The 19,773-nt window shown below is 37.9% G+C and overlaps 1 protein-coding gene across 1 annotated transcript in view; it reads right to left on the bottom strand.

The window, feature by feature from the left end:
• LAMA2 (laminin, alpha 2) overlaps positions 1-19,773 on the bottom strand; it is a gene marked incomplete at its 5' end in the record, with an annotated part of 106,567 nt that overhangs the window by 2,645 nt on the left and 84,149 nt on the right. The window contains 8 exons of the mRNA XM_009072898.1: positions 5,005-5,086; positions 7,493-7,715; positions 8,338-8,468; positions 8,829-8,982; positions 12,434-12,589; positions 14,633-14,822; positions 16,256-16,368; positions 18,929-18,988. Of these exons, the coding sequence (XP_009071146.1) occupies positions 5,005-5,086; positions 7,493-7,715; positions 8,338-8,468; positions 8,829-8,982; positions 12,434-12,589; positions 14,633-14,822; positions 16,256-16,368; positions 18,929-18,988 (1,109 nt within the window). The remainder of the gene's footprint in view (positions 1-5,004; positions 5,087-7,492; positions 7,716-8,337; positions 8,469-8,828; positions 8,983-12,433; positions 12,590-14,632; positions 14,823-16,255; positions 16,369-18,928; positions 18,989-19,773) is intronic.

Genomic DNA, 19,773 nt, shown 5'->3' with positions numbered 1-19,773 from the left:
TAGATGCAGAGGGATTAGGCAGTTTTTCCTCTCCCAGGGAGCCATTCTGTTGACATGAAACTCACTGAAAGAGTGAGGCCTTTGGCTGTTTAGATCAAATTCATGTTGTACTGCAGTACAGAATCATAATGAAGAAAACCACAGGAAATGTAGCTACTCTAGGGCCTCAACTGCCAGTCATCCTTCCTTGCTCATGCCAAAGAGAAGAAGCAAAGTTGTCAGAATAAATTATGATTAAAAGAGGAGGTGTCACAGTAGATTATTCAGCTTTGCAGAATTTTTCATAATACTATATATCATAAAACTTAGTCTTTGAAATTCTAGACACCTACTTTCATTATTGTCTTTATTACAGAGTGATAAAGGCAGGGCAAACAGAAAGCATCAGTTTAATTTGGTATGGAAACATTCATTTAAAAAAGATGTGAAAAAGGAGGCGACTCTAGCATTAGGAAAATTTTGTGCAGTTCTCTTCAAAATAAGTTACTCTATAGTCAAGTGAAAACTGTGAGAAGTTAGATTTGAGCTAAAGAATCTGATGTTGGTCCCAGTGGGAGCATGAAAAATGTACAAGAGAACTGACTATTGGAGATTTTTCCCTGGGGTTTTCTTTCTTTGCTTAAATTAGATACTTTAGTTTCTGAAGTGCTATCATTTGATGCTATGTTACCCACTAAACTTGGAAAGGTTTGTTTCTTGGAGTTGAAATAGATTGATCATATGGGGAATTATCTGGGACTTTAGGTACCTGAAGAAATTATTTGTACTCTTGAGTATGAAGAATAGCACCATAGAAACATAGAACCTGAACAATCTGGGGTCTTGTTTCAATTTCATTGCACGATGCACCAGCAGTATACTTAAGGAATTATTTTGAAGAAAAGTCTGTGGGTTTGTGTCTATTTACAAAGCATGATACAGTGAAAATGATATTCCTTTCCATATATTTATGCCAGAAATTCAGCCTAAATGTCTGCTGTAAGACTTGATGGATTACTGAAAAACTGGCAGGCTTTTGTCATTAGGAAATGCAGATGATATAAAGAAAAGAAAAAAAGGTTAAAAATCCAGTGGTCTAGCTATGGTATCTTGTTAAATTGTTGTGAAAATAACATTTTTCATTGCATAGGATATTTTCAGAAGAGTTTAATTTATTTTCATAATATATTAGACAGCTGAAAACTGCAAGGTCTTCTTTAAATGTTTAAAAACTGGTGAGTATGTGGGATCAGGTCTTTGGTCAGTCCTTTAGTGGATACGTTCTTATGGAAGGTATGGTGTACACTTTTCTGGTTGGTCAGAAACAGGTGAAAAATTTTATTTGCATGTACTAAGAAAACCCTTACCAGACATCTGAGACTGCCCAGAAGCCCCACAGGAGAACAAGGGAAGGCCTGGAACTAGCTTTCCTGGTGGCTTCTATGTTAAAAGAGAGATAGGACAGGAATGGTTTGGATTTTTAAGCATTTTAAGCTTTTCTTGTGCATTCTAAAGAAAAACACTAAGCCAGAAAAAAAGTTTCTTCCTTTATAAGCTTCTATGAAGACCTGAAAGTACAATTTAATAGCAAGAAAAAGTAAATTACTCTTACAAAGAGTTTAAGTTGAGAGCTGCTTGTATTTAAATTTGAAAACACAACCCTTTTCATACAAATCAGTTTGCCTAAAGCTAGAGATGAGTTGACTGTTTGTCATAAATGCCTAAAAGTGATCTCAGTCAACAGGGGCAGATTTTGAAACAAAATACACACATCCAGGTGTATGTAAAATTGTTTTAAGTTTAGCAGCAGAGTATTTAAAGTGTGTGTGTTGGGAAAAAGGCAGTAAAAACTTCTGTATGCAAAATAAGGGTTTAAATACTTGTGTCCTGTGGCTATGTATTAGTTTGCAGTGTTGAATTGGGTAGGCATTGCATCACTCCTGGCACAGTCAGCAGTGGAATAATCTCTAGCAGTTTGCATATGGCTCTGAGGCTCACAACCTGCTGGTTTCAGGCAATTCTAGTCTTTATCTGGAATCTGACAAACTATGAATCTCTTGTATGGCAAAAGGTAATAACAGGGAGATGGAATCATTCCCAGATGGTCTGCTGAATCTTCAAATGCAAAAGCTTTACTAACAGTACTGGGTGCATTCACTCACTGAGCTATGAAAACAAATTAGGCAGGTTTTCTGTTTCCTTTTAGCTTGGCTATTTGCTGAAGTAGCTGTTGTTTCAGCCTAGTGAATGTATTTCCTTTAGCAGAGGACAGCAGATGGTTGATTTTTTTCCACTTGAAAGTTCAAGAAATGTAATAATGTGCATTGTTTCATTGTTTTTGCTCTGTCCCACACATTCCTGGAAGGTCACGCAAGGGAGAAATATATTTTAACAGAGCTAAGAACATAAAGGCCTCTCTTTTCCTTTGTTCCCTTTCCATTTCTTTTATGCAGAAACTCCAGTAATTGTTTTGAAGGCAAAGACATATTTATGTGAAAGACCATTGCTGATGCAGTGCTGAGCAGAGCAGTGGCAATTTCCTGCCTCTGAGGCTGAGCATGGTGTTAACTCATAGTGTTCTAGTTTCAGTTGTTCAAATTTCCCTTTTGTCTTCAAGTGCAAAAAAATCCAAAAACCTACCCAAACCCCCAAAATTTTGCAAGCAAGTTTGGGTGAAAAAACAATCCAACACATTGAATAGAATCTAGAGGCTAGGATAGGAAATATACCTAGGTAGTGTAATGGGCCAAGCTTGGCTGTTCTGTGTTGTGAAGAATTCATGACAATAACATATATCCTTATCCAGAAAAGTCTTGGGGCTTCATTTGTTCATATTTTTCAAGACTCAACTGCATTTGAAATGTTATGGCCTGCTTTTCTTGAGCTGCTCAAACTATCCTGCAATATTATAGGGGTGAGAGTAGGTAAACACATGAGGAGTAAAGAATAAAATAGAAACACATGAATATTTTAGTGTGCTTGTTAGAAGCATTACCGTGTAGAAGTTAGACAGTACATGTCCCATAATTAGGCTTTTTCAGAGACAAATGCACTTTAAACATGGGTAACACTGCACAGCCATTAACTGTTTCTTAACATTAAGGGCCCGTTGGCAACTGAAACTACAATACTTACTGAAGGCAATTACTTCAGGGCTTCACAAGAGTTAGATGGTTTTTCTTCAGGTGTATCTGATCGATGGTAGACTCCACAAACATTTAGAGTGGCAGTATACATATTTATTACCATCTCTTTAATGTACTTTCCCAGTGTAGAGGGTTTTTTCCCCCATGGCAGTTTAAAGAAACATTGTATGCCAAAGAGACCTTTTGTAAAATAAAAAGCACTCCTGCAGGAGTGATTGCTGGCAGCACAAATTTTGTAGCTAGCCTATGCACAAATTTTGCAGCTGCCTTTTTTTAGTAATGTCAGAAATTCTGAAAACGTGTGTTCAAGGCTTTCTGTTGGCAGAAAAAAAAATTTAGAAGCCCTTTTCTTTTAATTGCATGGTTGTGGTACCTTACTGCTAGTTTTTTTCTGTTGGGTTTTTTTTTTCCTCTTTTATGTAGGTAGTTTTTTTACATTTGTATAGTAACTACTCTGCATGTCCGATCACAACTTTTGCAAAAACACAGTTTAACAATTTGAAACAATCCATAGAAAAGATAATCCACACTTCAGTGATGATTTCATAGTCCTCTAAAATTTACAAAGCATTGAGGAAAATCATGAGGATTTGGCATTTTAGTGAGAATCTAGGAAGCAACTTTCCTTTCTCCATCTACATGTAAACTGCTATTCACAGAGCACTATAAATTTCCTCTAAGGAAGATGTGCAGTGGCTTCTGCATCCAGAATACCTCACTAGCAGACAGCATCAAACAGAAGCAGGAAAGTTGAACTTTGGAAGTTACGGTAAGGATTTCTTTAAATAGATAGCAGTAGGTATTATTAGTGTTGTGCTAATAATCTTTGGGATCCTCCTGCTTTGCTTTCATTCTGCTCCAAGTGTCAGATTTCATCTTTCTTTAGAAATATGGGAATTTTGCTATGTGTAACTTTAATATTAGGTGTACTTGGAGGGGCAATATCAAACTTTATCTATTAAGGATCATTTAAAATTGTATTTCAAGGTAATAGAACCTGGTTCTATTCCCTTCATTAGAGGCTTGATCTCCCAACATCAAACAACATAACCTCTCTTAAAATCCAGTGCGGTTCCAATGACATAGCAAGGCTTTTAGGTGCAACATATTTTCTTCAATAATCCCAAATATACCAAATATTCCTTCCTGCACTTGGTTCCATAGCTATAGAATGACAACAGCCTTGTCGACTACATAAAATTTTGAATTTCTCAGTGAAATTTCATGGGAAATATTATGGTCAGAAGAATTTTCCAAAAGCTCTTGGGCGTGACCAAAACAAACTTTTTTGAAGCAAGTTAATATGCTAATGAAGGACAGAGCTGTGCATGCACACAAGTGCACTGTATTTAGTATGGTAAAGGAATACAAGTTTACAGATCTACTCTCACCAAAAGGATTTAGGAAGCATTTCAGGGAATTGGATTCAATGATCCTTATGGGTCCCTTCCAACTTGAGATATTCTGTGTTCCACAGAAAAGGAACACCCTGCATAATATGTGATCTCACTCATCACAAGAATGATGAAATATTTCTATTTCAAGCTATAAGGAAAGAGATAGATAAAAACTATTGTGCTACTCCCTTAACGAAGGGGATGGTGGTAGTGAGGGATTCGTTTATGTATTTTTGAGAGGTACCTTGAAATAGCCACTTGAATATATCACAAACACTACTCAAATACTTGCATAAAGACATTTTATTATTAATGTATTGTAGAGAGAGAATTTTTATTCCTTTTTTTTTTTTTTTTGAAAATCTGAGATGCTTATATAAACAGACCCATATTGGCTGAATGGCAGTTAGTTTGCAGGGCATGACAGTGGCTGAACACCCTTCAGCTCCAAAGCTTTGCTAAAGTTAATCTCTTGAGGTTTTGCAGTACCCTTGGTGAGCTTCAGAAATCGAATACATCCTTTAAAACGGATATTAGTAGTCAGCCCAAACTGGGTCACACCATCTGAAGGAGGGGAGAAAAAGGCAAGAGGAATTATATTAATTAGTTTGAGTTGATACTTAATTTCATCCTTTGAGAGTCCTGCAGGAGAACAGATGTCCCCAACAATATATCTATTTTATTTGCTGTACATATTAATTATTAAAAAATTATAAACATTGAGTAAATGTGATAAATAATTATATTTTATAACAGCCCAATCTTCTTTTCTTTTTCTGTCCTACTATGACAGTGACAAAATCTGAATGCATTTAAACTGCCATTGTAAACCATGTATGCAGCTTGCTGCCTACAAAGGTATGATGCATACCTGCTACTCCTGCAGATCTCCAACCTCTCAAGTAATTTATCCAAAGAGGGGAAAAAAGGGGCCAAAATGGATGCAAATCTCAGCCCTAACATCATGAGAAAGACAGTTCCTCAGTATGGACTTGAAGCCTCATTTATGGACTGGTTTTGACAGTTTTCAAGCATTCCAATTTTTTTCCTTGCTGATAGTAAATCCAGGGATTTGAGTACATCTCTCCCACTAAAGAAGGAGGGGATAGAAGTGAGGGTGGTTTGACTGGGAAGCTGGAAACATTTCTCTCACTGACTGAAATTCGGGGCCCAGCTTGTTTCTTAGTATTCTTCCACATGAAAAAGTGGCTATAAGGAGGCACTTTGATACAATTGCATGTGACTGGTAAAAGATGGTTGCAGAAAAAACTACACCTGTAGAGGACCGATGGGCCATAGCATTATTCTGTTCCACAAAGAATGAGATGGCTGAATCCATCTGTCTCTCCCTGCACAGGGAAGAGCGATACTAGGAGATGCATAATAGCTTTCATGGGTTCTCACGAATTCGTAATCTTGTCCGTGCTGTTGTGGTGAAAATTTTCTCTGCACAGGAGATTCTCCATCAGCTAATTGTAGCTGGTTTACAATCGCTTTACACTGTTTACGCAGCCAGGAGAAGCCTCAAGAGGACTGAAAAATACAAATGCTTGCTAATTTTACAAAATCCTGTGATACTGTGTTTGGAATTTGTGATTAAGCTGTCCAGGTATTGGGAATATTAAAACAAACCTTGGGTGAACTACACTAGACAGCAAAAGAAGTGTGAAGTGTCTACATGTGCAGCAGGTTTATTAAACAATTTGATAACTTGCCAGGTGGCTGAACTCGGGAATGTCACTTCGACATGATGTAAGTGTAGGCTTGTTTTGCACAGATTGCAGTGTTACCATGATTTGTTTTTCTTGCTATGTTTGTCTTGACACACAGTCCAGAAAGAGATAGTAACTCCATCTGCAATGTTTCTTCAGTGCTAGCTCCTATGCTAGAATTTTGTTTTGTTATAAAAAGGTTGCTATAAAGCTGTTTTCCTCCTGCACAAATTTGTTGATCCTTACCCATAGTCATTGTGACTGAAGTACAACTCTCATTATCTCAGTATCAAGGACATTTAAAAAAAATGTTCTGAGGCTTGACAGAGAGGGCTTTTTGGATGCACTGTAGCACAGACTGGAATGGGGGGAAAAAACAACTTCCAGAAAATGATTTAGCAATTAATTCAGAGGTGTCTTGCCATTGTGTATGCATTACAGTAGACACACATTGCAAACATACTTTGCTTTTTTGTTTGTAAGCTAGAGGAAAACTTGAATATAAATGAAACAAAATTGGTAGTTGGCAAACATATTAACTCTGTTTTCAAAAAGTATTAACTCTGTTTTCAAAAAGTAAACTGCTGTTAGATAAACGTATTGATTGTCTATGAAGAGATTAATAATATTCATTATCAGCTGAGTGGAAGATGAAGCTCGTTGCAGAGTGCAGCTCAGTTCTTGATCCTGTTCAATTACCTCTGCACAAGGCAAGTTCTCTCAAGGGCTTCCAGAATACTGATTAGCAAATTTTGGTGGATTTTTTTTCCTTTAAAAAACAGCTGATCTCAAAAAAAGACATTAATCAGAAAGAGATGGTGTCTTCTTGCCTCTCTGTTGTCCACATTCCTCAGATTTCACAGGAGGCTGATTTACACACAGGCATATATGCCTTCTTCAGTCAAAATTTGCCATTCTTAAGTTAAATTTAAATTTTCCAAATGCTGTTACTAAACAGAAAGTTTCAAGAGGGAGGCTGTGTGTGTGAGTAGCAGAAGGCAGAAAGTCTGCCTGATCCTCTGTGACAGTGCCTATATTTGAAATGGGGCAAGAGTACCTGTGGGAGTCCTTTGGTATGGCAGATCTTCTTGTTCTGAAGTGCAGCTGGAAGCAGAAACAAGCATCCACACCAACTGCTACAAACTTGGCCAGACTTACCCATCATCTTTAGCATACTAGTCCTAATTGCATTTAAGCCATTACCAAGGCAGTGGTACTAGTCCATAAGTAAAGCATAATTTGTGTGTAAAATACTCACCAGGATAACCTCCGACAAAGACAGGGTCATTAGTGTCTGCTGAGGTTGAGGCCCTGTTTGGGCTGATACTATCCACCTGTCTGTCATCCACAGTCAGCTCCAAACGGTGTTTGATCTTGTTTGCAAGAACCTTGTGCCACTGTCCATCACACAAGCTGCCTGGTGCATCAGGCTCATAGACAGCAGAGAATCTGCCTGCACCATTGTCAACGTGAAACATCACCTGAAAAACATGACATGGAAGTCAGCCAGTTTTCAAAACAGTTCCACAGTACTTTTTGTTTGGTTGTTTGTTTGAAGTCAACATGGTCTGACTGTACTCACCAAAGCTCTAATTTATTGCCAGACGATGTGGATTGCTGTCCCTCTGGGGTCTGGGTTATGTCACTGAGATGTACAGCAATTTTGCATCTTTTCACTTGTGTTTAAGTTGTAATGTTTCAATTTTTTTGGTCTTAGTTTTTGGGTGTTTCACACTCCCTCCCCCTTCCCCGCAGCTCTTTATAGTGACAGATTAACAACTGGTTTTCCAGACTGTGAAATTAATAATAGAAATTTCTTGTGTATATCTTTTATGACAAAGCCTTTCCTCAAAACGCCTCATATGGTCACTAATTTAAGACCTGATGTTGTAGTTTTAGAAAACTCAGGTGTTACAGAATTGTTTAAAGTACCTTTTAAAGTGCAAGAGCCTCTAGATGTATGGAAAATGGCAAGTGCTGCATAAAGGAGAGCCCTGATATTGTTTTAGACACCTTGGGATTGGGGTAGTAACCTTGCATTTATAATACCTGTGCTGTCTAAACCCAATCTTTATAAAGAGACAAAACTGCTTTGCTACTCACTTTTCCACCTACTAATTCGATGCCAAGCCCATCCATTTTCTGGCTGCTGACTCCAAGAAGAACACCATTCATGCGCGCTGTGCGGAATTCAAATTCCACAAGCAGGTCTGTTCCCACTCTGTATGCACCAACTGGGAGAAAAAAGGGGAAGCATAATAAAATGAAGATAAGCTCTTAATACATTATTCCTAATAATTACACAAAGTGTTTTGCAAGCAATGTGAGGCAACTAAATCAGCATTAATAATGCACTCCATTTCATGTGAAATCATGGAAATAACTGTTACGGTGGTTGTGCTTAGTGAGAGACCTTGCTAGAAAGTCTCTCATTCTATCCTTAGGCAAGGCAACCAAAAATGATCAGTGAGAGTTTCACATATTGGTCTCACTTTGCCTCCAGCCAACAGGAGTTAGGTAGCACTGGGAGCTTTTGAAACCAGAATCTCTTCTTTCTCTGTTCTTTGCCTACCAGCTGAATTATTGTTCATTACCTGTTTTGGCAAAGCCTGTTCCATCAAAGTATGTTCCCTTCTGTGCAGTGACAAAGCATTTTCCAACACTGAAGCTGGAAGTTGGATTATCCAGGTCAACAGGTGATTCTGTCATTTTAAAATTCCTGATACAGCCATCAATGCTATAGATGACCTGCAGTCAATATTTCAAACAAAAGGTATAACTGTGCAAAGCAAGCCTGAAGTATGTAATCAAAAAGTACATTTCCTCTGCTTCTCTGCTGGATTTATGGAGCTGAATAAAACTTGAATTTTACATGGCTAATCCTTAATATCTGATTGTAATTGGAATCTAATCTTAGTCATACTGAGGATGAATTACATTACTTTTCGGGGATGTGATCAGAGTCACATCTATTTGGCTTAATGGAGGGGACATAAAATAATACACTGAATAATGAAACATAGCAAATTACATCAGCAATGCAGGAATTTAATGGCCTATACTTTACCTTTTTAATTGACTAGGTTATGGGGCTTGCAAGTAGATGAAGATACTGGATATAGTTCTCTGGGCTGCTGGTAATTTTGCTAGGTGGTTTTTTTCCTTCATTTAATCACTTTAGTGTGGGCCTAATATTGCATGGTAAGACAGAGGTAATGCAGGTACACAGGTTCTAAAATGAACAAAGCCCCTCTGTAAACTGTTGACTGTACATAGCCTGATGACTGTAGTCATAAGGGCCACTTTGTCGGCCAGAGAGGCAGGTGGAGGTGAGGAATGTGCTCAGGTATATGGAGGCTCCTGTGTAGGGTAGCAAACTGCAGCTCTAACTTGGCTTCTGCACTGGGCACATGACTGTGACTCCCAGCAGGTGGTATGTGCACACTTAAAATGGTGGTGTAAGCACACAAGATCCTGCCTGGGGCACGAGTGGGGGAGGCCTTGGCTATCCCATGGGTTGCTGTGGGTGTGACCAAAGCATCCCAAGTAGGACCTCTGAAAGCCACTGACATCTTCCCCAGATCTCCCCCTCCCTTTTCCCCACAAGGTGTGCAGAAGCTACATTTTGGTTCTCAGATTCAGACAAAGGCTTTGATCTTTGGCTTAGAGTTAGGAAAATCTACCCCTGATATCAGTGGGAGAGAGAAAAAATGATAAAAAATGTACTTGGAAGAAGAAAAAGCAGTGCAGTAGGAAGGAGGAAAATAAACATCAGTGTGTAAATTACAGCATAGGAATATGTACAAATACAGAAAGGATAAGGGCATACATGCAGAGAGAAGTCCTGACTCTGCACACTGCCTACTCTAACAGTATCCTGACTAGTAACTAGAAAGAATTTCTAAGAGTTTCTTTTCTTGTAAATAAAAGCTGAACGTACTGCAAAATCACATAGCTCATTACAGCTAAATACACCTGTACAAAATTTTCACAAGAACCTGAGTAATATCAGTGAATAAATGCACTTCTGAGCTGAGCAATGCTTTCTGTCAGATTCTTCATAAATAGAACTTTTTTTTAATTTCTAAGTGAAAGTCATATCCAGATCAACAAACTTTGTTATCAAAAAAGAAAAATGCCACAAAAGAAAACAAATCTTGCCATCTTCACTGCAAGAATAAATCACAGAACTGCAAGATTTGTACACAACTCTAACATTCTCTAAGTTTTTCTCTTTCTTTTTTCCCTATGGAAAAGCAAATCTGGTTAAACTTTAGCATGCTAACAGGCAATATAACCTGTTTGACTTCAGCAGATGTCACATTTTAAGCACTCAAACTCTGCTTTCAGTAAAACAAGCAGGTATCAGTCTTCTGCACTGAAGAGGAAGCCAGCCCACCTATGGTTACATATTAGATTAGTGTCAAAAAAGGCTAAGGTGAGTTTAGAAGAAAGCCCTAAAATAACACATCCTTTCAACTTACTTTGCTTTGGAGCCTTTACATGAAGCCTACGACACAACACTCACTTAACATGTCATGTGGTGTGTTTTACTGAGAATGACTGCAAGGCAAGCACTGGTTTTTACATTCTGTGAATGACATTTGAAGTCACAGCTTCATTTAAATCCCAAGCACATAAGAGTTTCAGGATCTGACATGACTGTTATTGCCAGACTGAGCCATTTATCTGCATGGGTTCCCTCCATTACTTCTGACAAGGAATAACAGGTAAGGATTTAGTGCTATCTTTCTCCTTAGATTAGTATTTGTAAAATACAGATATATTTAAAAGAGTGTAATTTGATACTACTAGTAATTATGTGTTGTGGGTAGTTAAGTATTGCTTTTGTTTTTCAGTGCCTCAGATTTGGTTTGGTAAATCCAAATGGTCAGTACATTTGCCTCAATTTGGGCTTTCTGCACAATCCATTATTTGATGAGAAACATGATCTTACAGGTCAGTTTTCCTTATGGAATACAACTTTCAGATGTAGAGTCGTTACTTATCCCTTTCATTCCCCATCTGTGAGTTATTACAGGGACTTAATTAGTATCTAAGAATTCCTTTTCTGTATTTATTTTGTCCACCCAAACTGGGGGACTCTTGCCTGTCTATAGACTAATATTTGCCATTCTGTAAACATGTTAGGTACAACAGTATTTACTCATGTGCAGTTTCTTTGGGAGTCTGGTTTGTTTCCTTACCAGATTTGTACTTTTGCCTCCTCTTTATCGATTCTGTAAAACCACCCAGAATGAACCCAGACATAGCTACTACTGACATTCCATTTTGTGTGTCTGAATTGTGCTGCACTAGATGCCTGATTTGTTGTTTGCTGTAATTAAATTCACACAAGTTCTGACTTCTGCTTTGAAAGAACCCCCTGAACAGAGAGACAAATAAGGCATGGAAGAAGTTTTTCTCTGATCCTAATTCTGGCATGTCTTGGGAGACTGGAAGAGCTTCAGGAAAATGAGATGACTGACATGGAGTTGTGCAGATAGGTGCAGTAAATGGTCTGGGTGAATACAATGTTCCCAGTTAATTCTACAAAGTTTAGGTCAAAATTATATTAATTTCTCTGGGCTCTCTGTTTGTCAAGGTATCTTCCGTGTCAGCATGGAAGCTGAGCATTTGAGCCTAAACAGTGATAAACTGATATATGCACACTTGATCTGAAAACAGAAGGAGGACAACAGAATTTTCATGGCCTTATTTTAAAATACATTTTCTCCTCTTTTAGTAATAACACAAAATTGATCACCACAGTAAGCAGCAGTACTACTGGGTACTTTGTCTAGGGTAATTTTGGCTTCTGCTGCTTCTTGTAGGATATGCTTTCACTGTTTATTAGCAATCACTGCTAGACAAATTACAGCCAAGAGAAAGGGCAAGTGGTACTCAGGAATGTGTACTCTAGTCGCACAGTGATCCAAGTGGATACAAGTATCTGGAACTTTCCGCTTTTACAAAACAGTAACTACCTCTGCTATTTCTACCTCTTTTCTTTTCTTCAGTAATTGAATTCTGAGTCAGATCTTCCCACTGAAAGAATCTAGTGTACCTCCATTGAGGTCCATTTTGTTCATATTCTTGAGCAGTCTGAGAGGAAAGTAAAACAAAACTGGGAAGACACTGGTACCAATCAAGACATACTCATGTAAGGAGTTAAGATAACATAAACAAACTTGCTTACCGGGCCAATTCTTCTAGTCGTGTAGTTAACGGGCAACCCTCCAACATACAGCATTCCTACAACATCCAATATATCAGCCTTCTTGGGGCTAACAGTCCTGTTTGAAACACCATCTACTATAAGGTTTCCTTCTTGCTTCGTTCGAATTACTTTTATCTAGAAAGACACACAAATGCAATTCAATTACAGGCAGTTTTCTGACAACACAGTGTTTCCAGATTGTAACTAGCCGTGCAGTCCAAAATATATAACAATACAGGAGAAAGTTGTAGGAGTGCTTACAGAAGTATAGCATCAGCAACTATGGGTAATACTTATGCAACAAAGCTCCTGAGCAAGGTTTTGTGTAAACATCTGGTTGCCTTTTAATCACATCTGGTTCAGGAGGCATCGTTACTTTTATTTATTGAATTACTGAAAAGACCTGAAGTTCCTTGAAAAAGCTTCATTGTTATGTTATAATAGGCATGGCACAATTTTTTTCCCCTGGAATCAGTCTGGAATTTTAACTACTGAAAATAGTAAATGCTCAATGTTAATGGCACTGGTTGCAAATCTTTATTGCAGCACACATTTGCAGACAATATTGAGTTTATGATTCCACTAGCTTGGACATGCCTCAGATCATAGTTCATGCTAGAGTAAATATAATATCAACTACATTCTGTTGGTATTATGGCTTTTCTTCAGACAAATAGGTTGTGAAGCACACAGAGGAAGGGCAGTTGCTGAAGAGCTGAGGAAATTCTACCCCAGTAACTGCAGACCAATGTCTTTCCAAAGGTTTATACTGAAATATCTACAAATCACATACTGAACTCCCATGCTTTACTTTACTTCAATCATGTTTACAGGCAACTGTAAATTTGAGATGGATAATTACACCTTGGGCAGAAAGAGGATTAGGTGTGTGAGACAGGAATTGGGAACAGATGCTCTTACAGAAGAGACCTAAACAGATAGCAGCAACATGATGTAGCTTCTATAGGTCTGATGGAAATGTTTTAACCTAAATAATCTGAAATGGAGAAAAGGTTGTCACTAAAAGGATTATTTTAAGGAGAAGCTCTTGCTTTCTTAGAAACAAAGACTGCAGCCTTTTCTTAAAGATGCTGCCTTCCCCCAATCCCCCCTCTCAAAATGGACCTTCTTGTGCTTTATGGAAACTGTGACTTTGACTCTATTCTCCCCTACAGAAATAGGGTCTACAATAACAGGCTGTCTTGTGGAGTGTCAAGCTGTATGCTCAAAGAGCACAGTCTTCCATTAAGAAATACATGCTCCAGTTAGTTCTCTTGGAATAAAGAGAAAATGGCTAAAAAAGCAAACCACATCTCTTCTGTATGTATAAAGGGTCTAGCAGAAAGGGGCCCTTGTCTACTGCCAGTGCTTTAGGCACTATATAAACCAGATGAATGATGACTACAATTTCATTTTTTCACCTCATTAAATACCTTGGTGTAGGGCATTTGCTATCATCAAAAAGTTCATGAATAAAAATCCTGTGAAAATAAAACTCCTGGAGAACAGAGTGGGAATGAAGCAATTAAAGTGTAAGAGAAAATGCAATTAGATTTTTTTCTCATTTGGTGATGAGATGTGGATGGTGAATTTCCAAGTATCTGTACAAAATTCAACATATCTTACAGTATATAACTTGAACAATTACATGTATTCTTTTCTTCTCTGTCTTTATTGGTGCCTTCCAGCGTGTCACCTAATGAATATACTATGTGTCTGCTGTCCTTGGCCCAGCAAATACTAAATTTCATGGTTGTGATATTATTCCTTCTCTTAGCATCCCTATGCCACAGGCATTGAGTATAATGCCCCCTCTCATATTAATCCCTTAATGAAATAATAATCCAAACAAGGTTTACTTGCATGTTACTTCTTATTTTTTCTTTGTTCTTAGCACTATGGGTTAACAATGACATTATTAACCTAGAAACAACTGGCTTTAATGACATATTCCATCATCATGAGCTCATACTCACCTGAGCCCTATTAGGCAGGCAGGAACATTTTCTGCAGTTTCTTACCATGCATGGTTCATATTTTAAATATGTCCAGAAATATGTAAGTCCTGAAGGACAAATTTCAAACTTTTTTTGTTAGTGGAATACATATTCTTCCAACCTGGTTGATTCTATGATTGTCTGATCGCAAAGAATAATTTACCATTAGAGACTACTGTACCTTATGCCACTGGCCATCATTTATTTTGTTGGAAATCATTGTGTTGGTGTCTCCACTCCCCAGATCATAACTGAAGTAAGGCAGACCATTCTTTATCTGAACTGTTGCAAAATCAGCATGGTTGATGCGGGCCATGTAAAACAGCAAGCCAGAATCAGCTGTTGTTCGGACTTCAAACTCAATTGTAAGTCTGGAAATCAAACAAACAGAAAAACAGGAACAATGGAAAAGATATTTGGAGTCAGACAGTAGACCAATTTATCTGCTTTATCTTTTTGTGTTCCTCTAAAAAAACTTCACAGTTAGTGGCTAATATTACTTGTCCATCAGAGTTCAATAAAAATAATTTGGCTGTATGCAAATTGCATTTCACATGTATCTGACCCCTGACATGTGAGTGTTCAGTAGTCCCTTTGCTGTGGAAATACAAAACTGCAACCTTGCCATAGAATTTCAAGATATAATTCTCAGCTACAGCAGCTAGAAAATACCAGCAGTGTTATCTGGCATCCATACACATAATTCTCACAAAGAGGAGAGAGCTGTAGTGACAGCTGGCAAATGTTATGCTTCTAATGAGTTGTATTGCCTGAAGACAGGTTGCAAAACTTTTAAAGATGCAGAGAGAAGAGTTTACAATGAGGAAATAAAACAGTGACTTCTCCCAACAGAAAATGAGGTTGTAGCTGAGCAGGTCTTCTGACCCCTTGGACAGAATGGTAATGCCAAGAACCTCCTCTACAGCAAAGAACCTGTGAAGAAATTATTTAAATTCTCTAGATGCTAAGGTTGTACTGGCAACGCATCACTAACCTAGCTCAAGCTGAGCTGCAAAGTCAGTATCTGAAAGTAATTGATAATATACATGTGAAAAATCATTGCATGAGAATGATCAGGCCAGGATCATTCCCAGTTTTCCAAAATTAGCGTATGTGAAAATATGCAGTACAGCATCCTTACATGGAAAAGTAAGTGTGAGACTGATGAACTTGTAAACTATAAGGCAGCAAAATAGCTTAATGGTGTGACAGGGCACATTTGTTAATGACCACGTGTCTTCACAGCAAAAATGAACAATTAACAAGTTATAGCTTCACAAATCTATTGAAAACAGCTGCATTTTTATAAGTAGTTCATAGAATTCAATTGCATGTCAACATCTGTATGAATATATTGTTATGCTTTGGCAGGGCAATGTCATTTTGCCTGTTTACTGTGCAAGCTTGACCTGAACTGTTGGAGGAAAGGGGAAGAAAGGTTTGCTTCTTAAAAGAAATTATCAAGTTACTGAACAATAAAACCCCTTCCTCAGAAAAAGCAATCTACGAACTCAGTTTTGTGACCTGCTTCCATCCTTCTCTTTGTTTTTCTGCAGATCAGTCTGGGATCTGTGTGCCCAAACCTTTTCAAAGAGGTAAATGTTTTTGTGAGAGCTACTTAGGGGGGCACTTCCTTGCCTAGTTTTCATGCTTTAATACTTTTTCAGGCTTGCTTAATGAAATGAATTAGTCATGGCATGTGATCTTTTTCACATTATATGCATAATTTTAGGAGATGTCTTTGAGAGTATTAGGAGGGGCATTTTACATTATTCCATCAAAACTCATGGCAGAAACAACATACCTGTTTTTCACTTTGGTGTCATCAAATGCAACTGCAATGTGGCTGTTCCTTGAAAGACCAAACTGCTTGCCACCTTCCAAAATAGCTGGTTCTGTGTCAGCAGCACAGGAATCCTGTAAAATATACAGCAAGCATACAAACTTCATATTTTGTATCTGTCTGAGCTGTGCATATACTGGGAGTCTTCCAGCTGTTCAGGGCTGAGAATATTCTACCTAGTCCAGAGACTGGCCCTGCAATTTTCTAGTGTGTTGATGTCTCATCACACTAGCTAAAGTTATAAACCAGTATGACAGGAACTTGGTGTAAAAGCAGAGCTCATTAAGCTGGCTGTAAAAGCAAATAAGAGTAATATATGAACATTGCTGCTCTCATGCTTTCACCAGTGGACGTTTACAAGAGTCTTAAGTGATTTCCAGGCAGCTCTCTGTACTCTTAGCTCTCATAACTGAGTTTTACACAGTAGGATGCCCTCTCACAGAAATGAAACAAGATTTCAGTTTTAAAGGGATGCTTTGTTGTCGACTTGAAATCTAGTCACCTTAAAAATAATGAGTTAAAAGATCCTACACCTGTCAACAAGTCCTCCATTTTGCTTCTTTATATTGTTTTACAACTGTATTTTCTGTTTAATGTGCTGTTGTTTCCCCTGGTGCTGTTGAAAGGCCCCCACAAACAATAAGGGAAGTCGAATAACTGATGGGTAGACATAAGAACTGTTGAACTCCCTGAGCTGTATAATGTAGACACATTACCCAGGGGGTAACGAAAGAAACCACTCCCTGTCCGTTCCACTTCTATTAAACTTGAAGTGGTGCAACAATGGAAGGTAAAAGATCTTCTGCCCACTATAATTTTCTCTGTTTAATTTCACCAGGTCTTTTAATCTCTGGCCCTAAAGCTCTTGTAGAGGGGTGCCTGGGGCAATGGGAGACCACGGTAATTACCAGCTCCTACTCATGTCTAGCTTTCGCCTCCCACTGGGAGTATTGTGAAGAAACTACTCAAAGGATCTAACACAACACAATATCGGGACAATACCACTGGGAAAAATCCAAACTTTGATAGCTGCAAGCTCTGTTTTTAAGCACTGTGGCTGCTATCATTTGGAATTGGCGACAGTCTCTGAGCCCTGACTCAGCAGGGACCTGCAAAGCACAAGGTGCTGTGCCTTGCTGACAAAGTTCTTTCTGTAAAACATTTTGAAAATGTCATGAGTGACTCAGGCATTGAGATTTCAGCCACAAAGAGGAAATTTCTTTCCCCCACTCACTCGGTTTTTTAGTAATGTTGTATTTTTTTGCTTTCACACATCACAAAACTCTTCAAAACAGTATAGAGCACTTCTAAAAATTAGTTTTCCATAATGTTAACACTCTGGTTTGAGTATGACAGAGTAGAACACCATGCATTATGAAAAGTACACATCAATATGCAATGAATGGAATGTGTGATATCAGTCTTCCAGTGGTCATCAAATAGGAAAAAAATCATATCTCCACAATGCGGGGTAAAGTTTTTATTATTTTAACCTTTACAGGCTTATCTAAAAGTTTAACAGCTATGTTAATAATAATAGTAATACTATGCTTATAATGCTTTTAATTACATTTGGGCTTTCTAAAATATGAAGATTGAGACTAAGAATGTGTGATATCAGTCTTCCAGTGGTCATCAAATAGGAAAAAAATCATATCTCCACAATGCGGGGTAAAGTTTTTATTATTTTAACCTTTACAGGCTTATCTAAAAGTTTAACAGCTATGTTAATAATAATAGTAATACTATGCTTATAATGCTTTTAATTACATTTGGGCTTTCTAAAATATGAAGATTGAGACTAACAACTGGTTCTGGAAAGAACAGGAAAACACACTAACACACACACCTTTCTGTGGCACACTTTTACATATTGCATGGTAATAGGACATATGCTGACAGTAAATTCAATCCTAGGCTGGTATATGTTAGTAAGACATCTAAGCCTGACACTAGCTGCTGCTCAGTATCAACAAACACTACACTTTTATTTCATCCCAGCAGGATGACTGTAAGGAAGGGCAAAAAATGGGGAAGAATGCCAAGCACACTGTGATGGCTGGAATCATAGCAAGCATACAGTGATTATTTACTAATAAATACTGATAAGAGCAAACATTAATTCGGCTGATGTGGAAAAGTCAGTAAAAGGAAAAAAAATCAGTAGGGCATGTTTAAAAACTTTTGGGTTTTATTCACAAGCCTGTGCCTGCTTTCATTTTATCTAAGGACAGCCAGCTTTCAGCCTTCACAGGACTGTGCACTACGCATGGATCATCAGCCTATATTAAAATATCTCAGCTCTGTTTTTTCCAGTAATAGCCTTAATGTGTCCTGGTTGCTAAATAATCTCCTATATGACATAAGAGCCTCAAGACTGAACTCTTCTGCTGCACTTTACTTCAGTCTTGTCAGGACTTGACTGGTAGGTCACGAAGCTAGGCATGTTTGGTAACGAAGTGGAGCACAGAAAAGCCCGCTGGTGGACTGTCACACATGCTCTATATTCTCATCTGCTGGATTAGCAATTACAAAGAAAGCAGTTAGTGGGGAAAGGGAGCACTGAAGCAGTCCCCACAGTTCATTGAATACTGTTAATAAAACAATGCAGTAATGAGAAATATTGGCAGATACCGTCATGGAGTCAAAAGCAGAAGTAATGCTGGCACTCTTCAGTTCAGTGGCAAGCGAATCCTGAGAAGCAGTGAACAACATGAGGCAGAAGCAGGAATTGCCCAATGTTGACAAACATTTTGGCATTCATAGCAAGCAGCAGCAGCAGACCGGTTACCAGTGTATTTCCCAACTGTCTTACTTCTGGATTATGTCTTGCTTTCAGTAGAGGGTAACTTTTTTCTCATTTGGGATTAAACTGCCCTCCCCCTTTTATATGCAGATGGATAATGGAGATGAAAAAAGGTCCTTAAAAGACTTAAATAGAACAGATACCTTATTTAAGCCTACTAGGTAAAAATATTTTCTTTCCACTGTATATTTTCCATATACAGTGATGCTACACTGAGATTCTGTATATCTTACTGTCATATGAGTACTATCTCATCTGAGTGTTATCTCACTACCAGGCTGTAGTTACTTCTTTTATTGGAACATTCCTCAAAAAAATACTTTGGAGAACTTACTTATATGAGTGCAACAACTATCCAAAAGATTGCCTTATTTAGAATACTTTCAAGTCTTCAGCACACTAAAACAGTTTCAATTTTTCCACGAGAGAAGTGGAGTACAGGTGTTTTATTTAGATTTTTATTTTGAATTCTTGTTTCAAATCATCATGGCTATGGTGGGTTTTGAATATTGACATATCCAAACCACCGAGTTATAATGGGACTAATTTCTGATATTAATGAGTAGACCTATTCATCTCAATTTTGTTGTTTAAAAGTTAGTGTTTACAGTCCAAGAAAATGTGCACTTGCTCTTTCATGCACTTATGTGGATTTTTGTTTTGTTTAAAAGGC

This window comes from Acanthisitta chloris, unplaced genomic scaffold (assembly GCF_000695815.1).
Source record: "Acanthisitta chloris isolate BGI_N310 unplaced genomic scaffold, ASM69581v1 scaffold18590, whole genome shotgun sequence".
Taxonomy (NCBI): Eukaryota; Metazoa; Chordata; class Aves; order Passeriformes; family Acanthisittidae; genus Acanthisitta; species Acanthisitta chloris.
The sequence above is the reverse complement of the archived record's forward strand: the minus strand, read 5'-3'. Positions and strand labels throughout refer to the sequence as shown.